The sequence below is a fragment of the Megalobrama amblycephala genome, linkage group LG22 (genome assembly GCF_018812025.1).
Source record: "Megalobrama amblycephala isolate DHTTF-2021 linkage group LG22, ASM1881202v1, whole genome shotgun sequence".
In the NCBI taxonomy this organism is placed as follows: Eukaryota; Metazoa; Chordata; class Actinopteri; order Cypriniformes; family Xenocyprididae; genus Megalobrama; species Megalobrama amblycephala.
In genome coordinates, this window is record NC_063065.1 from 9,089,464 (window position 1) to 9,111,035 (window position 21,572).

The 21,572-nt window shown below is 34.5% G+C and overlaps 1 protein-coding gene across 11 annotated transcripts in view; it reads right to left on the reverse strand.

Annotated features, from left to right (window-relative positions):
* plppr5b (phospholipid phosphatase related 5b) overlaps positions 1-21,572 on the reverse strand; it is an 83,405-nt gene that overhangs the window by 14,726 nt on the left and 47,107 nt on the right. For 6 of the 11 annotated variants that reach the window (XM_048174823.1, XM_048174821.1, XM_048174822.1 and 3 more), the window contains 2 exons: positions 12,038-12,214; positions 316-450 (listed from right to left, as the gene is read on the reverse strand). In XM_048174823.1, the coding sequence (XP_048030780.1) occupies positions 316-450; positions 12,038-12,214 (312 nt within the window). Of the gene's footprint in view, positions 1-7; positions 139-315; positions 451-12,037; positions 12,215-21,572 lie in introns of all 11 variants that reach the window. The other 5 variants (XM_048174815.1, XM_048174816.1, XM_048174818.1 and 2 more) reach the window with 1 other exon arrangement.

Here is a 21,572-nt window from a genome sequence, read left to right on the forward strand (position 1 = left end):
CGCATACGTTTATTGCCTTGTGTTCTGCAGGTGTCTGAAGCGGCTGCTATGGCCTGTGATCCAGCTAAAGAAACTCAGGAGACGGTCTTTCAGAGTGCGGGACGACAACTCCTCATCATCCATTCTCAGTTCTGTCACCTGAGGGACAGGAGCGCATGGATACACATCTTGTTGATACGAGTGCTCAAACTGACACAATTGGGACCCTTGAGAGCTGATTCAACACTCCGCACACAGGGCATGTACCGTGTGTCAGTTAATTTGACAGAGCGGTTTCAGAGATATCAGGTGTGCTTTTGTCTATGTGCTCAGTACCTGTGAGGCGATGTATTTCTCCAACGGACTCTCAACCCTGGGCGAGCTGACCATTGGATTGTCGTTTAGGTGGTCCTGTGGGGGATCCTCATTCAGCAGTTGTTTGCCTTTGAAGTTATGGACCACACACACCACCTGAAAACAAAGATTTATTACAATATTTCAGGGGAAAAAAAACAGGATTTTCTTGATCTTCTGAAATAAAATAGTTTAATGATATTCTAATGTTCACAATGCAAAGTTCCCTGCCCAGTTCACCTTAAAATCAGTGTAAACTACATCAGTATGGAGAAGTTATCCAATCATAACAGAGGCCATTTACATAGAGAAGTACTAATGTAACAATAATCAGCCTGATTATTTCTACAGATCTAAATGTGATAAAATGGTAGTGGTAACTAAATTGATTAAATTGACTTTATACAAAAAAGAATAAATAAATAAATTAAATAATATGAAAGTGTAAAGTATGGAACTTTGAAAGGAACACCTCTAGCAGGAAATAATGTAAAACATCAGTAGAAGAGAGAGAGAAGCTGTATGAGAGCCAGAGGAGATGCATGAGTGCCAGTGTACAATGAAAGAAAGAATTTCTAAAATATTATTGGGGAAAAACAACAACAAAAAAAAAAAAAAAAAAAAAAACAGCAAAATATAATTTAAGTGAAAGCAAGGGTGAATGTAAGGATTCGTGCAGTTGTTGATTGTGATGAAGCTCTGGAATACAGTGTCAACATAATAAAGCTGCTCTGTCAATGGAGCAGACAGCATAAAAGCACATAAACTTAATACAATGACACTGTGTAGCACACAGCCAGGGACAATCTTGTGTCAAAGTGGGAAGAAAGAGTGAAATAACAGTAATTTTGTTAGCAGTCATGTGAGTCCTCGACACATAAAGAGGAACATAGCTCCTTCTCTTCCCACTCTTATAAATAGAATGATAGATAGAACATTAGAATGACAGATTGATAGAATGATAGACAGACAGATAGATACCTGTAGAAAGAAAGATATAGCGATGGATAGAATGATAGAAAGATCTAGATGGACTGACAGATAGACAGACAGATAGATATACAGAAAGAATGACAGACAGATAGACAAAGATGGACGGACAGATAATTAGATAGATAGAACAGAGTGACAGATATACAAAAAGAAGGATAGATAGATAGATAGATAGATAGATAGATAGATAGATAGAAAGAACGAAAGATATAGATAGATAGAATGATAGAACGATAGATTGAGCGATAGATTGAATGATAGATTGAATGACAGATAGATAGGCAAACAGAAAGAATGATAGAGGGATAGACAGACAGAACGATAGATAGAAAGAACGAAAGATAGATATAGATAGATAGAACGATAGACAGAACGAGATAGAAAGAACGATAGAAAGAACGAAAGATAGATATAGATAGATAGAACGATAGATAGATAGATAGATAGATAGGCAAACAGAAAGAATGATCGAGGGATAGACAGAACGATAGATAGAAAGAATGATAGAAAGAACGAAAGATAGATATAGATAGATAGAACGATAGATTGAGCGATAGATTGAATGATAGATAGATAGATAGGCAAACAGAAAGAATGATAGAGGGATAGACAGAACGATAGATAGAAAGAACGAAAGATAGATATAGATAGATAGAACGATAGAATGATAGATAGAACGATAGAACGATAGAACGATAGATAGATAGATAGATAGATAGATAGATAGATAGATAGATAGATAGATAGATAGATAGATAGATAGGCAAACAAAGAATGATAGAGGGATAAACTGACAGAAAGAATGATAGAGGGATAGACAGAAAGAACGATAGAAAGAACGATAGAAAGAACGATAGATAGATAGATAGATAGATAGATAGATAGAAAGAACGAAAGATAGATATAGATAGATCAAACGATAGAACGATAGATAGATAGATAGATAGATAGATAGATAGAAAGAACGAAAGATAGATATAGATAGATAGAACGATAGAACGATAGAACGATAGATAGATAGATAGATAGATAGATAGATAGATAGATAGATAGATAGATAGATAGATAGGCAAACAAAGAATGATAGAGGGATAAACTGACAGAAAGAATGATAGAGGGATAGACAGACAGAAAGAATTATAGAGGGATAGACAGACAGAACGATAGAAAGAACGATAGAAAGAACGAAAGATAGATATAGATAGATAGAACGATAGATAGAACGATAGAACGATAGATAGATAGATAGATAGATAGATAGATAGATAGGCAAACAAAGAATGATAGAGGGATAAACTGACAGAAAGAATGATAGAGGGATAGACAGACAGAACGAGATAGAAAGAACGATAGAAAAACGAAAGATAGATATAGATAGATGACGATAGAAAGATAATAGGCAACAGAAAGATATCGAGGGATACTGACAGAAAGAATGATAGATGGATAGACAGAACGATAGATAGAAAGAACGATAGAAAGAACGAAAGATAGATATAGATAGATAGAACGATAGATTGACAATAGATTGAATGATAGATAGATAGATAGGCAAACAGAAAGAATGATAGAGGGATAGACAGAACGATAGATAGAAAGAACGAAAGATAGATATAGATAGATAGAACGATAGAATGATAGATAGAACGATAGATAGATAGATAGATAGATAGATAGATAGATAGATAGATAGATAGGCAAACAAAGAATGATAGAGAACAGAAAGAATGATAGAGGGATAGAAAGAATAGAAAGAACGATAGAAAGAACGAAAGATAGATATAGATAGATCAAACGATAGAACGATAGATAGATAGATAGAAAGAACGAAAGATAGATATAGATAGATAGAACGATAGATAGAACGATAGATAGAATGATAGATAGATAGAACGATAGATAGATAGATAGATAGATAGGCAAACAAAGAATGATAGAGGGATAAACTGACAGAAAGAATGATAGAGGGATAGACAGACAGAACAGAAAGATAATAGATAGATAGAGAAGAACGATAGAAAGATACGATAAGATAGATAGATAGAACGACAGAACGATAGATAGATAGACAGGCAAACAGAAAGAAGATGATAAATCAGAGATAGATAGAGGGATAGACAGAACGATAGATAGAAAGAACGATAGAAAGAACGAAAGATAGATATAGATAGATAGAACGATAGATTGAGCGATAGAACGATAGATAGGTAGATAGATAGATAGGCAAACAAAGAATGATAGAGGGATAAACTGACAGAAATAATGATAGAGGGATAGACAGACAGAACGATAGATAGAAAGAACGATAGAAAGAACGAAAGATAGATATAGATAGAACGATAGAACAATAGATAGAACGATAGATAGATAGATAGATAGATAGATAGATAGATAGATAGATAGATAGATAGGCAAACAAAGAATGATAGAGGGATAAACTGACAGAAAGAATGATAGAGGGATAGACAGACAGAACGAGATAGAAAGAACGATAGAAAGAACGAAAGATAGATATAGATAGATAGAACGATAGATAGATAGATAGATAGATAGATAGGCAAACAGAAAGAATGATCGAGGGATAAACTGACAGAAAGAATGATAGAGGGATAGACAGAACGATAGATAGAAAGAACGATAGAAAGAACGAAAGATAGATATAGATAGATAGAACGATAGATTGAGCAATAGATTGAATGATAGATAGATAGATAGGCAAACAGAAAGAATGATAGAGGGATAGACAGAACGATAGATAGAAAGAACGAAAGATAGATATAGATAGATAGAACGATAGAATGATAGATAGAACGATAGAACGATAGAACGATAGATAGATAGATAGATAGATAGATAGATAGATAGATAGGCAAACAAAGAATGATAGAGGGATAAACTGACAGAAAGAATGATAGAGGGATAGACAGACAGAACGATAGAAAGAACGATAGAAAGAACGAAAGATAGATATAGATAGATCAAACGATAGAACGATAGATAGATAGATAGATAGATAGAAAGAAGAAGATAGATAGATAGAAAGAACGAAAGATAGATATAGATAGATAGAACGATAGATAGAACGATAGATAGATAGATAGATAGATAGATAGATAGATAGATAGATAGATAGATAGATAGATAGATAGATAGATAGATAGATAGATAGATAGATAGATAGATAGATAGATAGGCAAACAAAGAATGATAGAGGGATAAACTGACAGAAAGAATGATAGAGGGATAGACAGACAGAACGAGATAGAAAGAATGAAAGATAGATATAGATAGATAGAACGATAGAAAGAACGATAGAAAGAACGAAAGATAGATATAGAACGACAGAACGATAGATAGATAGACAGGCAAACAGAAAGAATGATCGAGGGATAAACTGACAGAAAGAATGATAGAGGGATAGACAGAACGATAGATAGAAAGAACGATAGAAAGAACGAAAGATAGATATAGATAGATAGAACGATAGATTGAGCGATAGAACGATAGATAGGTAGATAGATAGATAGGCAAACAAAGAATGATAGAGGGATAAACTGACAGAAATAATGATAGAGGGATAGACAGACAGAACGATAGATAGAAAGAACGATAGAAAGAACGAAAGATAGATATAGATAGAACGATAGAACAATAGATAGAACGATAGAACGATAGATAGATAGATAGATAGATAGATAGATAGATAGATAGATAGGCAAAAAGAATGATCGAGGGATAAACTGACAGAAAGAATGATAGAGGGATAGACAGAACGATAGATAGAAAGAACGAAAGATAGATATAGATAGAACGATAGAACGATAGATAGATAGAAAGAACGAAAGATAGATATAGATAGATAGAACGATAGATAGAACGATAGATAGAACGATAGATAGATAGATAGATAGAAAGATAGAACGATAGAACGATAGATAGATAGATAGATAGATAGATAGGCAAACAAAGAATGATAGAGGGATAAACTGACAGAACGATAGAAAGAACGATAGAAAGAACGAAAGATAGATATACTGTAGATAGATAGAACGATAGATAGATAGATAGATAGATAGATAGATATAGAACGATAGAACGATAGAACGATAGATAGATAGATAGATAGATAGATAGATAGATAGATAGATAGATATAGATAGATAGAACGATAGATTGAGCGATAGAACGATAGATAGGTAGATAGATAGATAGGCAAACAAAGAATGATAGAGGGATAAACTGACAGAAATAATGATAGAGGGATAGACAGACAGAACGATAGATAGAAAGAACGATAGATAGAAAGAACGAAAGATAGATATAGATAGATAGAACGATAGATTGAGCGATAGAACGATAGATAGGTAGATAGATAGATAGGCAAACAAAGAATGATAGAGGGATAAACTGACAGAAATAATGATAGAGGGATAGACAGACAGAACGATAGATAGAAAGAACGATAGAAAGAACGAAAGATAGATATAGATAGAACGATAGAACAATAGATAGAACGATAGATAGATAGATAGATAGATAGATAGATAGATAGATAGATAGATAGATAGATAGATAGATTGGCAAACAAAGAATGATAGAGGGATAAACTGACAGAAAGAATGATAGAGGGATAGAGAAAGAACGATAGAAAGAACGAAAGATAGATATAGATAGATAGAACGATAGATAGATAGATAGATAGATAGGCAAACGAGAGGGATAAAACAGAAAGAATGATAGAGGGATAGACAGAACGATAGATAGAAAGAACGATAGAAAGAACAGAAGATAATAGATAGAGATAGATAGATAGACAGAAAGAATGATAGAGGGATAGACAGACGATAGATAGAAAGAACGATAGATAGAATAGAACGATAGAATGATAGATAGAACGAAGAACGATAGATAGATAGATAGATAGATAGATAGATAGATAGATAGAACGATAGAACGATAGATAGATAGATAGATAGATAGATAGATAGAACGATAGATAGATAGAACGATAGATAGATAGATAGATAGATAGATAGATAGATAGATAGATAGATAGATAGATAGATAGATAGATAGATAGATAGATAGATAGATAGGCAAAAAGAATGATCGAGGGATAAACTGACAGAAAGAATGATAGAGGGATAGACAGAACGATAGATAGATAGAAAGAACGAAAGATAGATATAGATAGAACGATAGAACGATAGATAGATAGAAAGAACGAAAGATAGATATAGATAGATAGAACGATAGATAGAACGATAGATAGATAGATAGATAGATAGATAGATAGATAGATAGAACGATAGAACGATAGAACGATAGATAGATAGATAGATAGATAGATAGATAGATAGATAGATAGATAGATAGGCAAACAAAGAATGATAGAGGGATAAACTGACAGAACGATAGAAAGAACGATAGAAAGAACGAAAGATAGATATACTGTAGATAGATAGATAGATAGATAGATAGATAGATAGAAAGAACGAAAGATAGATATAGAACGATAGAACGATAGAACGATAGATAGATAGAACGATAGATAGATAGATAGAACGATAGATAGATAGATAGATAGATAGGCAAACAGAAAGAATGATAGAGGGATAAACTGATAGAAAGAATGATAGAGGGATAGACTGACAGAACAAACAATAGATAGATAGACAAAAAGAAAGAATGATAGAATGACAGAAAGAATGACAGACAGACCTTCAGAAAGCAGGATAGATAGACAGACAGACACATGGGAGCTTCATAATAAAGCTTTACATAAACCCTCATTGCCGTGTTCTGCTTGCACAGCTCACTGTACATAATTCTCCAATCCAAAGGTGTATTTGTATGTTGCTGAGCATCTGCTTTTTCTTGACTTCAGTGCAAAAGCTGTAGATGATATTAATAAAAAGCTCCAACACAGCAGCCAAGGGCCAAAGTAGGTCACACATTCTGTTGGTAGTTTATATTCTGCCATCATATATGCAGCTTCTGGGTCTCGAGACTCCAGCTAAACAGAGCATGTTTGAATCACTAACCCATTGTGGAATAAATGAGGCCGATATCTTATAGAGTGGGCTCCTTACGCGACAAGAAAGCTTAGCACGTGCAATTTCAATAATTGGAGCGTGTCAGCTAATCACATGATTCTTTGTGCATTTCCTCCAACAAAACGGCAGCTAAACGTTTTCATAAATCACGATCTTAGTCGCCGGAGAGGATCTGTAATGGCCTTGCAGCAGGGCTAAACACTTCTGTTTGACCCTCAAGACCAGAGGCTGATGTGCCAGCATTTGCTAAATTGTGCTTCAGAATATCTTTTATTTCTGCAGAAGAAACAAAAAAATCATACAGGTCTATAATGATAGTTGAGTAAATGATGACAGAATTTATTTTTTTTTTTTTTGGGGGAGGGGAGGGGGGGATTTTGGCAGGTACTAATAATGATAAATTGAAAGTTGATGCAGCTACGCTCAACTCTCTCCTTTCTGACATGCCACTGAATCGAAATCCTCCAATACAATAACTGCACTGCCACACTGTTTGTTCAGCACCAACACCACCTACTTCCAGTCAAGCAAATAATCATTAAAGAGCTCTGTTTGACAGTTCATTACAAGAGAAATATCTCTCAGACCACTCAGGAATACCTTTCTTTATCTTGACAGAGACTGAAATGAAGTTAGACAGGAGTTATAACATTTTTTAAATTATTTAATTCACTCTCTGATTAAGGAAATCACAAGAGGGAAATCTTTCTGCGACAAAATCACAACCTGAATTGACACCAAAGCTTTGCTAATGGTATATCATAGCTCTCTAAAAAGTTCCTTTGTGGCCGTGTGGTTTGTCAGACACTAAACAGTCTTTGTGGCTCCATAGCTTCTGGGCGTCTCAGGGTGTGAGACCTACATCAGAGAGATGTTTTCATCTATTATTCCAGGACATTATCTTAAATCAGGCCTTATCTGCACATTGGGCTGGAGGCTGTCATAAACAAAACAAATTTGAACGCTTAAACGTGAATCGCACGCAGTGGGCTCTCTCCTTAGCGGTGCTTGCTAAGACAAACATTACTACTACTACTGCTCAAGTATTACAAGAATAGTAAACATCTTGCAACATCTGAAAAGCAACTTGTTCTAAGTATCAAATTTGCATGCACTTCTGTTTAAAAGTTTGGAGTTAGTAAGATTTTTAAATGTTTTTAAGTCTCTTATGCTTATTAAGACTAAAATACCAAGATTAAAATACAATATAAACAGCAATATTGTTAAATATTACAATTTATTCCATTACTCCAGTCTTCAGTGTCACATGATCCTTCAGAAATCATTCTAATATGCTGATTTGCAGCTCAAAAAAACATTATTTTTTGTCAATTTTTTTCATGTTTCTTTGATGAATAGAACATTTAAAAGAATATTATTAATAAAACTGAATTTTTTAGCAACATTACTGTCACTTTTGATCAACGTTATGCATCCTTGCTGAATAAAAGTATTAATTTCTTTAAAACAATTACTGACCGCAAACTTTTGAATGGCAGCATAAACACGTTTGATGCTTCAAAAGATCAATTTTTTCTTCCTTTTGTCTGGAACTTCAGTCAATTCACTTTGGCAAGCCAACCTAATTAGCAGCTAGCATGAAAAAGATCCCATTCCGGTGTTATTCTACTGCATGTGCCAAGAATCGGTCCTTCCAGACGTTTCTGCATGCTCAGGATGGCGGAGAGAGCTTGGGATTTGGTACATTACATGCTGAATTTACCACATGTGAAGTTAAATTTCATGGATTTTCTTTCAGGCTACCTTTTTATCCCAAAATATGGCATTCTTTCTAGACCAACCAACTGCTCCCAGTCCTTAGAGAAAGAAAATTTGCACCTGAAGTCCTTCAAAATGAGAGTCATTGTGCTTGACTGTAGTGCTCTAAAACTTATGGTATCTTTAAGGGGTTGGACTCAAGAAGACACAAACACATTAGCATTTGCTCTAAGCTCCGTTGCCCTGAGAGGAAACCTGTATCATGATGTGCCCAGATGTGGGTGGTGGAACGAGGGTGAAATCCATCTTCTTGCATTTGGCAGCTCTACACAACACAATTGGCTTTAAAGCAGGAAGAGGCCTAGAGCAGAGGGTCTGCAACAGGGCTGCATGCTGGCATGAGCTTAGCTGGCCCTCTAAAATGTCAATATGTGAGCAATTCTTCTACTTAACTTCCCACCAACATTATCCTTTCTCTATCCTGTTATTCTTGCTAAATGAGCTATATGTAATTTGCTCTGGACTTCTGCCACTCAACTCCATGTTTGTCACTAGTGTTAGTTTATCAAAAAAATGAAAATTCGGTCATCATTTACTCACTCTCATAGTTTGTGCATTACAAAACTACTGTATGGCTTTACAAGACTTACATGAGAGGGATTCCCACACATTTTGACCAGTGAGTTTCTATGGCTTTTCTGTTTAATACGGAAGAGGATTAGGGCCAAGCAATAATAAAAAATAAAACCATCTCGAGATTAAAGTTGTTAAATTTCAAAAAAAAAAAACTCGTTAAATATAGAGAAAAATGTCGAGATAAAATGTTGAGAAAAAATGTGTTAAATTCCGAGAAGAAATTCGTTAAATTATGAGAAAAAATGTCGTTAAATTTCGAGAAAAAAGTCATTAAATTAACGAATTTATTCTCGTAATTTAACGAATTTGTTCTCGTACTTTAATTACTTTTTTCTCGTAATTTAATGAGTTTATTCCCGTAATTTAATGACTTTATTCTCAACATTTTATCTCGACTTTTTTCTCAAAATTTAACGAGTTTGTTCTCGTAATTTAACGTCTTTTTTCTCAAAATTTAACGACATTTTTCTCGTAATTTAACGAATTTGTTCTCGTAATTTAACACATTTTTTCTCGTAATTTAATGACTTTATTCTCAACATTTTATCTCGACTTTCTTGTAATTTAACAAGTTTATTCTCAACATTTTATCTCGACCTTTTTCTCGAAATTTAACGAGTTTTTTTCTCGTAATTTAACGAGTTTATTCTCAACATTTTATCTCGACCTTTTTTCTCAAAATTTAATGAGTTTTTTCTCGTAATTTAACGTCTTTTTTCTTTAATGAGTTTTTTCTCGTAATTTAACGTCTTTTTTCTCAAAATTTAATGAAATTTTTCTCAATTTATCGAATTTGTTCTCGTAATTTAACAATTTTTTTCTCGTAATTTAATGACTTTATTCTCAACATTTTATCTCGAACTTTTTCTCGAAATTTAACAAGTTTTTTCTCGAAATTTAACAAGTTTAATCTCGAGATGGTTTTATTTTCTTATTATTGCTTGGCCCTAATCCTCTTCCGTAGTTTAATTTTGATTACTACATTTAAAAAAAAAAAAAAAAAAAAGAGACTGTATTCATAAAAAGCAATTTCTAGCAGATTACTTTTTTTTGTTCACAATATGTTAGCAATATATAGTCAAACCAAAATTTATTCAGAAACCTTGAACATTTCATTCATTAATACAGTTTATTCACTATAGTTTAAAAAAAATGGTAATACAATGAGACAAGATCTCAGAGTTAAATTGTCAGAACAAAATAATCTTAATTATGTCAGATAACACTTAAGCAAAACATGGTCAGGTCAAATTGTCTGAATAATTTTTGGTTGCAAATTTTTATCAATTTTACTGGTAGTCCACTGTATGAAGAATTTTTGGGTATAATATGTCACAGTTTACTTTATTTTGCTATCCTCACTTACATAAATGAACTATAGTGTCCTACACCCACTAGTAAAAATATATAAAAAATATCAAAAATGTTTGAATAATTTTTGGTTTGACTGTATATGTTGCTATAGTTAACTAAAACAAACTATTAAAACGTTTTCAAATTTAAATAAAGATGAACTAAAGTAAATTATAAATTTTAAAACTATTATTATAACTATTAAATTATTTGAAAAAAATAAAACAAACGTAAAAAATTAGTAGTGCTGTGTTAGTAACTAACTGAAATAAGTGTAGGCAGAAGTACTAAAATTACTAAAACTAAAAAAAGCTAAATTGAAATATTTAAAAGAGACAAAAGCACATTACAGAGTTACTAAGATTTAAACTCAAATCAAAACTGAAGACATAAAAATAATAAGCTAATTCAAAATATGAATATATAGGTCTGATCATGACTATTCAAGATCACTGTCCAGTGTAAAGTCCAATCAGATATAGCCATGCAAATAAGGGAATTTTAAGTTAACATTGAAATGTACATTTTAACTATTTTACATATGGACTCAAGAAATAAAAATGTAAAAAAAATAAAAATAAAAAAAAAATAAAAAGGTCAATATAAGATTTTATTCATTTCTTGACTTTGACTGAAAATTCCATTAAAATTCCTTGATATTTCCATGTTTTCCATGGAACCCTAAATATAGTGCACAAGCCTAAGGGACTACATACATACTTTGGAGCTTTTCAGTCCCCATCCCCATTAACACTCATTGTACAGAAAAGTTCAGCCGGGACATTCTGCAAAACATCTCATTTTTATGTTTCACAGAAGAAAGAAGATTGCATAGGTCTAGAATGACATGAGGGTGAGTAATAAATGATGACAGAACTTTCATTTTGTGTCAACTGCTACATAGAGCCTAACAGAAATACACAACAGGAAACTGATGAAAAACTTACTAGAAAGGTGGCGATGGCCACACCGATGATAAACCCTGCGATGACGTCAGACCAGTGGTTTCGATACTCTGCCACCCTGTTAATACCCGTTAGAAAGGCCAGGCACATCAGACCCAAAGACATGACTGGTTTAGCCAGACGAGTTCCTTTGGCTTTCACCGTAAATGTAATGTACATCTGAAATCAGAGAAAAACAAAGTAACAAATGATTAGATTTTGATATGCAACCATTTGTGCTTTATCTCACACAACCTAGCTCTACCCCTTGATTAGCAGGTATTCAAGTACACTTTATGTGTTTTTTTACTGGTTGGATAGTTAACCAAACAAAAATATCAAATGTAAAAATACTCCAAAATGCATAGCAATCTGACCACACAAACCACATGACCTCAGGAGGTGATCTGAGATGCAGATGTCAATGGTTATCAGGGCACATACATAATCCCTCCTCCTTCCAAACAGAACTATGTCAGCATACGGAGACTCTGGAACCTCGTAATCATAATTGAGACATATGGAGCACCACAAAACTTGAGAGAGCCTTAAACAGTGACAGAAACTGTTGTTATGGTTACCTCCTCAGATGAATGTGACTTCTGTAAGCAAGCATCTATTTGTGACTAGGTGAAAAAATGTGCTCTGACTAACTTATAACTTCTGTGGTTACTGAAACGTTTGGTGTACTAGCCCTCTCAACCTTTTGTTTCGTAATGCATACCCTGTTTTACAGACATATCAGATGGAAAAACACAAGGAAAATGGTTGCAATAACACAATGCACTAAAACTTACTCTGAACTAACACAAAGTCCATTAGCATATTTTCACAAGCAGGATGATAAAACAAAGATTTGAGGGTAGAGATGCACAATATATTAAAATAAATTCAATGTGCGATAAAAAAAAGATGATGAACCTAGAAGCGTTGAACGTAAACAGCCTTGAGAATGACACAGAAGAAGATATTGTTGAATAAAAGTCATTATTTAAAAAAGTATTCTACTTTAAATTAAGGTTGAACCACTGTAATCATGTCGATTATTGTAATGATGTCTTTAGTACCTTTCTGGACCTTGAAAGTGGTGGCTAAATGCTGTCTATGGATGAGTCAGACACCTCTTGGATTTCATCAAAAATATCTTAATTTGTGTTCTGAAGATGAACGAAGGTCTTACGGGTGTGGAACGACATGAGGGTGAGTAATTAATGACAGAATTTTCATTTTTGGGTGAACTAACCCTTTGTGTATTAATGGTTGAGTCCTATGAAAGGATATAGGCATGTCACTGTGTGTGTATGAGTGTGTATATTTTCTAAGGGAGGCTCATGAGGAGGTGAACAGCAATCAAACACACATTTCAGGCAAGGCAAAGGGAGAGAGTGCCCAAAGCAAGCCTAACAATCCAGAGGGAGATTTGTGTTGTAACTTTAAAAGTCATGTCATAGCAAAGTGAAAGAGAAAACGTGAATAAATGTGGGACAGTCCTGCCGACTCATTCTTGAGTATGCATGTGTGTCAGCGCTGAAGGTCGTAGATAATCAGTCATCACTCCTGAGGATGCCACACAAAGACAGTAATTGTTGGCTGACACTACAGCACCGTCTCTTGTATAGTCTCACTTTTTCAGTGTCTCTCTCTAGTATTCAAAGGTCATTGTCACATTGTGACATGATTTTATTCCGTCTGAGGAGTTGAGGTGAGCAGGCATTTTCAGTGTCCTCAAATCTCAATATGTATGACTTAGTTTTTATATGATGCATACAAAAATACTGTAATGCACTTACAATGGACGTCTATGTGTCAGGGCATTCTGGAGGTTTTAAAAACAGAAATGTGAAGCTTGTGTTTTTGTTCTAGCAGTTATATAGTGTTATTTAAGCAGCACAGTCATTTGGCATTATTTAAAGTTCACTTATGGCACTTTTCCACTGCATGGTACAGTTTGGTACGGCTCGATACGGCTCACTTTCTGGTGCTTTTCCACTGCAAGGGACAACTCGGTATGGACCGGTACGGCTTGCTTAAATGGTACCACCTCGGTTGAGGTTCCAAGCGTGCCATACCGATACTAAATTTGACGTGTAAACACTGCAGATCACTGATTGGTTAGAGAGAATCGTCACTACCAGCGTCATTGGATTTGAAATATGAGACACCAAACCCGCTAAAATTAAATTGTCAGTAACAGCCACCACAGTATCATTTGTTCGCAAAACGACTTGCTTTAAACGACTGTCACACACAACTTGAAAAAAGAAGTGTCTATATCATGGTCAGTAGATGAGGTGCAGACTCGTTGGTAGACGTCTATAAAATCCTACCCATTTTGAAGCGGTACTAACTGCAATGGAAAAGCAAACCGAAAGTGAAGCGAGCCAAGCCGTGCCGTACCGAACTGAGCAGAGACGAATAGTATCACGCAATGGAAAGCGGCATTACAGGTGCGCTATGTAAGAATGACAACTAGTGGTTGAAATGGGAACTGCAGTCCAAATTCAAAATATTGTTTGCCCCGCCCCTCCTCCTCAGACTCATCGCTCACGCGGGTTGCCAGTTTGAGGACACGCAACAGGAGGAGCTCAATTGACATTGGAAAGCACTGTAAATTGATGAGTTGATTTATTGGTTTGATGAGTTGATATCGCATTTTAATATGCTCCCGTTCATAGAGATTTTTAGATGGATGCTGAGGCTTTTTAGTTCAGGTAGAATCTGCAATCTCTGACCCAGTTTGTTCGCTGGCTTCCATGGCTGAAATTCGCTGCATGTGTTTTCCGCCAACTGGCAACTTGGGGTGGCGAAATACTATTGGGTAAATTGGCAATGTGTGATTTTGCACAGACCAAAACAAAAACAGACATTCCGCCACGGAACACACATTTCAAATGTTTTTTTTGTGAAAAAAAAATAAAATAGAATTTTAATATCAGCTGTAACACACTAACATTCAAAGGTTAGAGGTAAGGTGAATTTAAGGTTAAAAGGTAAGTTTATTATTTTTTTCTTTTATGTTCAAAGAGGCTGCATTTATTTGATAAAAAAAAAAAATGGTCAAAACAGTAATATTCTGAAATATAACCATTTAAAAAAAATGTGAACATATTTTATCAGCAAGTCTTCAGAAATCATTCTAATATGCTGATTTGCTGCTAAAAAAAACATTTCTTATTATTGATTTTGAAAACAGTTGTGTGGCCTAACATTTTTGTGAAAATCAACTTTTTTGGGGAACTCTGATAAACAGAAAGTTCAAAAGAACTGCATTTATTTTTGAAATAGTAATAGTAGTACAGACTTTTCTTTTGTTACAAAAAAAATGTCACTTTTGATCAAATATGTCCTTACTGAATAAACATATTAATTTCTTTAAGAAAAAAATTCTTACTGACCCTAATCTTTTGAATGTTAGCTTAATTATTTTAATATCTGTGTATCATTACTTTAAAAAAAAAAAAAAAAAACAGTCACACTTTAGGGTCCAATTCTCGCTATTAACTATTAACTATGACTTTTGCCTTAATAAACTCCTAATTACTGCTTATTAATAGTTAGTAAGGTAGTTGTTAAGTTTAGGTATTGGGTAGGTATTGGATTAAGGATTTAAAATATTGTCATGCAGAATAAGGCATTAATATGTGCTTAATAAGTGCTAATAAATATCAAATATCCTAGTAATATGCATGCTAATAAGCAACTAGTAAATAGCGAGAATTGGACCCTAAACTAAAGTGTTACCGAAAAAACTTTTAACTTGGAAGTATGTCAGACTCCAGAAGTGAAAAAATGGGTTGTGAGCACTGTTGCATGTTGACTTTTCATGTGTCCTACATTTTGCATGTGCGATTCAGAAGCCGGTTGAGTCCTCAGTCATCTGCCTTCAGGGCTACTGTCAAAAACCATGTAGTCTTTGTGAATGCAACAAAACGTCATCTCTCAGGTCAAGGGCAGAGCCTCTGGACTGCCTGAAAGCTGCTCAAAGTAAGTTGTCAAAATATCAATTTTACACACTGTTGCACAGCCGTGAACTTCTTCCCCAAGAGATACAATGTCTCATTTCTGTCAGGTCGACTGGCCATCAGCTGTGATATACTTTCATTTACATCATCTGAAGACATAAAAGACATTTTTATTGTATTTGCAACAGTTATCATGTTCAGGATTGAGAACGTCGCATTAAAAGAGTATTTGTTCAATGACTCTTTCAGTTTGCCTTAATAGTTTTTGGAGAAAAGTCAATCCCACAGGACATTGACAAATTCATGAAGCTCTGGGCTGACTCGCAACATCCCGCCATCTATTCTGACTTCATTGCCACCTCATTCTTCAAAAGTGAAAAAAGTGTTAATATGTATTTGCAGATCTGTTCCAAAACCTAGTGAGCTACTCCCTACTTAGACTGCAGACTCTTAATTGAAATGGATCCCTTTAAGAGACCAATTTGATTGGCTGTTCTTTAGAATTTTTCACATTTTACAAAACTGCATTGTACATGAACTATTCTAAAATTACTTAAACCTGTTAAATACCTATACACATGACCGACATATGGAAATCTACAATTGTGAATATTTTATCATTGCAAAACTCATTCGATCAGCCAATTTACAAAAAAAAAAAAGTTGCATACTCTGTGTGGAGTATTTAATCTAGATTATCAACCTTTTAATCTCTAATTAATCACAATGTTAAAGAGGAAGAATTTATCTAACTGCAGAACATACAAGCTAAAACAACAGCTCTACACTTACTGCCCTACATACAAAATGTGATTGATCTGTTCATTTGATTGGAGAAGCACGTTCGTTCAAAGACACCTCGCAGAAAGTCAAAAATTCAAAGCTCTCTGACACAGTAAAGCACATCCTAGACACTAATCAGACTCTTCTTGTGTCTACATTAATAATCGAACCTCCCGGGACACCGTGATTCTCTCCGAGTTCTAGCCATCAGGGCTCGACTCGACTAACAGCCGGTATGAGATATTCTCACTCCCCACGGAGTGTGATTTCCTCGTGGGCCCGGCGCACATCTGCAGCAGCATCACTGATGAAAGAGAGGGCTAAACCGAGCCAGATGCTCATTACTTGATTTTTGGATTCCGTCCTTCATAGTCTGCTCAGCTGTACGGGACGTCTCGCATCATAACCGGGTCATTGTAGCTAATTAGACCATGAAGTGAAAAATTAAGGGAAGCCATAAAAGTGGTGATTAAAATGGGAATGAATAAGTAAAGCTCATATGTTATCTAATTTTTGGGGCTGGTTAGTGCAGCCCATTTCTAAAATGATTTGCGGGATGCAAAGATAATTCATTCAGTTTTGATGGCAACAGATTTTTTTGCTACTCTGTAAAAAAAAAAAAAAAAAAAAAGATATTTTAACTCATCAAAATAAAGTAATTTCGACCTTTTTTATCTCAATTCATTTCGATTTTTAATTTTAATGTAATTATGTTGAAACGACTTGTATAGCCAATCTGATTATACTTAAAAATTTAAGGCAACAGTTAAGTTGAAATAGGTGGAAATTTTTTACACTGCATATACAACATAAATTTGTATTGTTTGTAGTTTGAACTGCAAATATATATATTATAATTTAATAATAATACAATATATTAATAAAATTAATATAATTATTTTTTAAAAATCAAATCCAGATCCAAAACTGAAATTGGATTAAAATTTATGAATGGCAAAACATAGCAAAAAACACAAAATATGGTTTGAAATCTGATTTCAAACCCACACTGATTTAAAATCTGATCTGAATGTGTTTCAGTCTGAATGATCAGACCAGACTTTTTTTTTCCCCTCAATGGGTTTACGATTTTTACAAATCCCAACCACAAAAATTTTAAAATCAGATTTTTGAAAAATCATTCAGATCACATTTAAAGTCATTTTTTTAATGATGCACAAAGTGCATTAGCACTGAAAAAAAAAAAATCAGATTACGTTCAGTTTCAACAAAGCTTCATTCAAAACTCTCATTCAAAGCCAATCATGTCACCAATTGATCCCATACAAGAAATGTCCAGACACAACCTTTAAATTGACATTAGATCTTTTCACACCAATCCAACTCTTATTTCCTCTCTCAATGGCAACACTTTCTACCGACAAATTGCTGACAGACAGGGCGACCACAGTGTTCGTGGAAAAAGAGTTACCACTTTCTTCTGTTGTCTATTACATAGAAAAAATTTCCTTGCCACAAATGACTGTGTTCACGCTATATGGCTTTGTGCCATATCTGTGCTCGATCAGGCTATGAACGGAATCCAAATGAAGCTTCGGCGAATTTGCATCTCCATTTCAAACGCAGTCCTGAGTGATGCCATCTCTCCTGGATGCACTCAAGATAAGCCTGCTTCATGGCGATCACTATATGAAGCAGAGATATACATATCATTGATTCACACTTGCCATTAAAAAATTCAAACCTGCTGAATACAATATAATGAACAAGTGGTGCTTGCTGTAAGAGGAGCCAAAACCACCTTCATATGACCGCTGTATTTAAACAAGAGCTCAAAGGCAAAAGCAGATTGACGGTTGTCACTCTACATCACATTCATTAATGGAAGTGAATGTGAAAAGCAGCAGAGGACATGCTTTCAACATCCTTCTTGAAGAACTTCAAAGCTAATGACTTTCTGAGACAGGGATAGCTTCAGGTCGGAGTAGGTAGGGGTGTTAGGAAAGGTAAGGGCATGCTGAAAGGGACACAGTGCTACAACAGAAACTAACCCCAAACCCTACACCACACCCTAACAGGCAGTTTTCGCAACCATTTATAAAGACCTTTCGGCATGCCGATTACTCCGACCTGCATTTATCCACACTTGAACTTTCTAAGGACTCGCAGATGACATAACACAGATACAAGGTCTGTGTTACAAACAAATAGAATGTTTTTATGGAGGAAAAGTTAGACTATTTTAACTTGACGTGCCATCTTAAAATGCAAGGTTCGGAGTGGGACACAAAAAAACAACACAAGACAATGCAACAGCTAAAGACCTTCATCAGCATGTGTGTGTATAGAAGTGCTTTAAAAAGGGATGCATTTAAAGACAACTTTTGCAAGAAAGACTGTTTCCATGGTAAACCTAACAGCTAAAGCACAGCATGTTAATTAAACCATCAACGCTAAAAAAAAAAAAAGAAAAAGAAAAAACAAGAAAAAAAAAAACTGTCATGCCAATAAGAGCGTTCAAAGATGCATCAGCAAAATTTTCAAAAATGTAAAAAAAAAAAAGTTTATCAAGTGAAAAAAGTACGGAAAATGTGCCTTGATCATTTTTAAAGAATTTTGCATGTTTGATACATTTAAAAAAAAAAATTCTTCTAGTCAAAATATGCAATAAATGGCTGAAAAATAGAATTCTTTCTACATTACAGTTCAAAAATCTCCCTTTGATATATACTGATAAAATGTAACCAAACAAGATGATGTCATTATAACATTTGCATACTTCTTTCACTGCCCTGCACTGGATAAAGGAAGAGGAACCTTATGCAACATAGAAAAAAACGTAAAAAAACTTACCTATACATACAGTTCACTGCAGTTCCTAGTTGCAGTAAAACAACGTTTATTCCTTTTCTCACAAATTATGATTACAAGGGCATATGATCAATTAATAATTACTTATTTTTTGGGTTCCTTGAATAATACTGTTACCACCTCCAAACACTTACCATCCCTCATGATTTGTAAACTAATACATTTTGAAGTTTGCATCACATAACCAGCTCCATATGTATGACTTTTCTAAAATATTAAAAACCTGGTACAGCACTGCACTTGTGATGCGGAGTGCTTGGGTATGAGTCCAGTGAAATGCAAGTCCATGATAAAAGAGCTTAAAGACTTAGTAACAAGCTTAAATGACATGGCTGCTTGAGCAAATGAGTTCTTAGCTTTGCTTTTGGGTTTAGTGTAGGTGTACATTATTTTTTAAAAGCGATAGAGCATTAAAGGGTTAGCTCACCCAAAAATTGAACATTCTGTCATTTATTACTCACCCTCATGCCGTTCCATGCCTGTAAGACCGTCTTTCATCTTCGGAACACAAATTAAGATATTTTTTGATAAAACCCGATGACTCAGTAAGGCCTGCGTTGCAAGCAATAACACTCCCTTTCTCAATGCCCAGAAAGCAACTAAAAACATATTTAAAACAGTTCATGTGACTACAGTGGTGCAACGAGAATACTTTTTGTGCACCAAAAATAACAAAATAACGACGTTATTCAACAATATCTAGTGATGGGCGATTTCAAAACACTGCTTCATGAAGCTTCAAAGCTTTATGAATCTTTTGCTTCGATTCAGCGGTTCAGAGCAAGTATCAAACTGCCAAAGTCATGTGAACTATTGGCGTTTCAAAACACTTATGATGCCTCATTTACTGAAATCATGTGATTTTGGCACTCTGAACCACTGATTCGAAACAAAAGATTCATAAAGCTTCGAAGCTTCATGAAGCAGTGTTTTGAAATCGCCCATCACTGGATATTGTTGAATGAAGTCACTTTTTTGTTATTTTTGTCGCACAAAAAGTATTCTCATCGCTTTATAATATTAAGGTTAAACCACTGTAGTCACATGAACTGTTTTAAATATGTTTTTAGTAGGGATGTGCACAAATAGTCGAATATTCGAATATTCGTTCTGTAATTAATATTCGAAAAATAAAAATACTATTCGAATTTTACTATGTTGCTTTTCTGGCCGTAAATGCAGTGAATCCATGATAAATCCTAAGCACTAAAACTCGCAGTTATAACTAAATACACCGGGTGGCGCTGTGGAGCGTGTTTAACAAGTTTATTTTATTTTAACGTCACATAATGTTGTCGTCTGCAAAGTTTGGAATTACTTAGATGAAAATGATCTTACAAAATGGAATTACTTTTGATCAAATTAATTAATGAAACCGAGTTATCATAACATCAACACCATAATGAGAAAGCACATGAAATCTAAATACCCGTCGAGTGAGGAAAGACAGCTGTCCATCACTGCATTCACGACAGGTAAGCGCAGCTGTTATCCCTGAGTGAGCCAAGATGATAACTTATCTGATAGCAAAATGATTGTGAGACATATGCTTCCTTTAAGTTTCGTCGAGGGAGATATATTTACGAACAGAAAACAAAGTGCTACTGTTAGAAACTTAGCTTAGCACACAGTTATGTAGGCTATTATTATATTTGTGTCTCTGCAACGTCTGTCAGCACGGCTCGTTTTCTGACCCGAGCATGTGGATATTATTGTTTTTCTCAACATGAACATGTGAAACAATATAAACACGATAACCATATACTGACTGTATTGTGTACGTTTTGTACAATAACTGGCGCTGTCTGCTTTATTAGTATTTTTCCCGCTCACGCTGCTTGATATTAAATGCTTTTGTTCTTAATATTTTCTGTTTACACATATTGTTTAATGCTTTGAACTAAAATAAAACCTTGATATAATGTAAGCTTGTTGTGTATATTGCCTAATCGTAAGCTTGT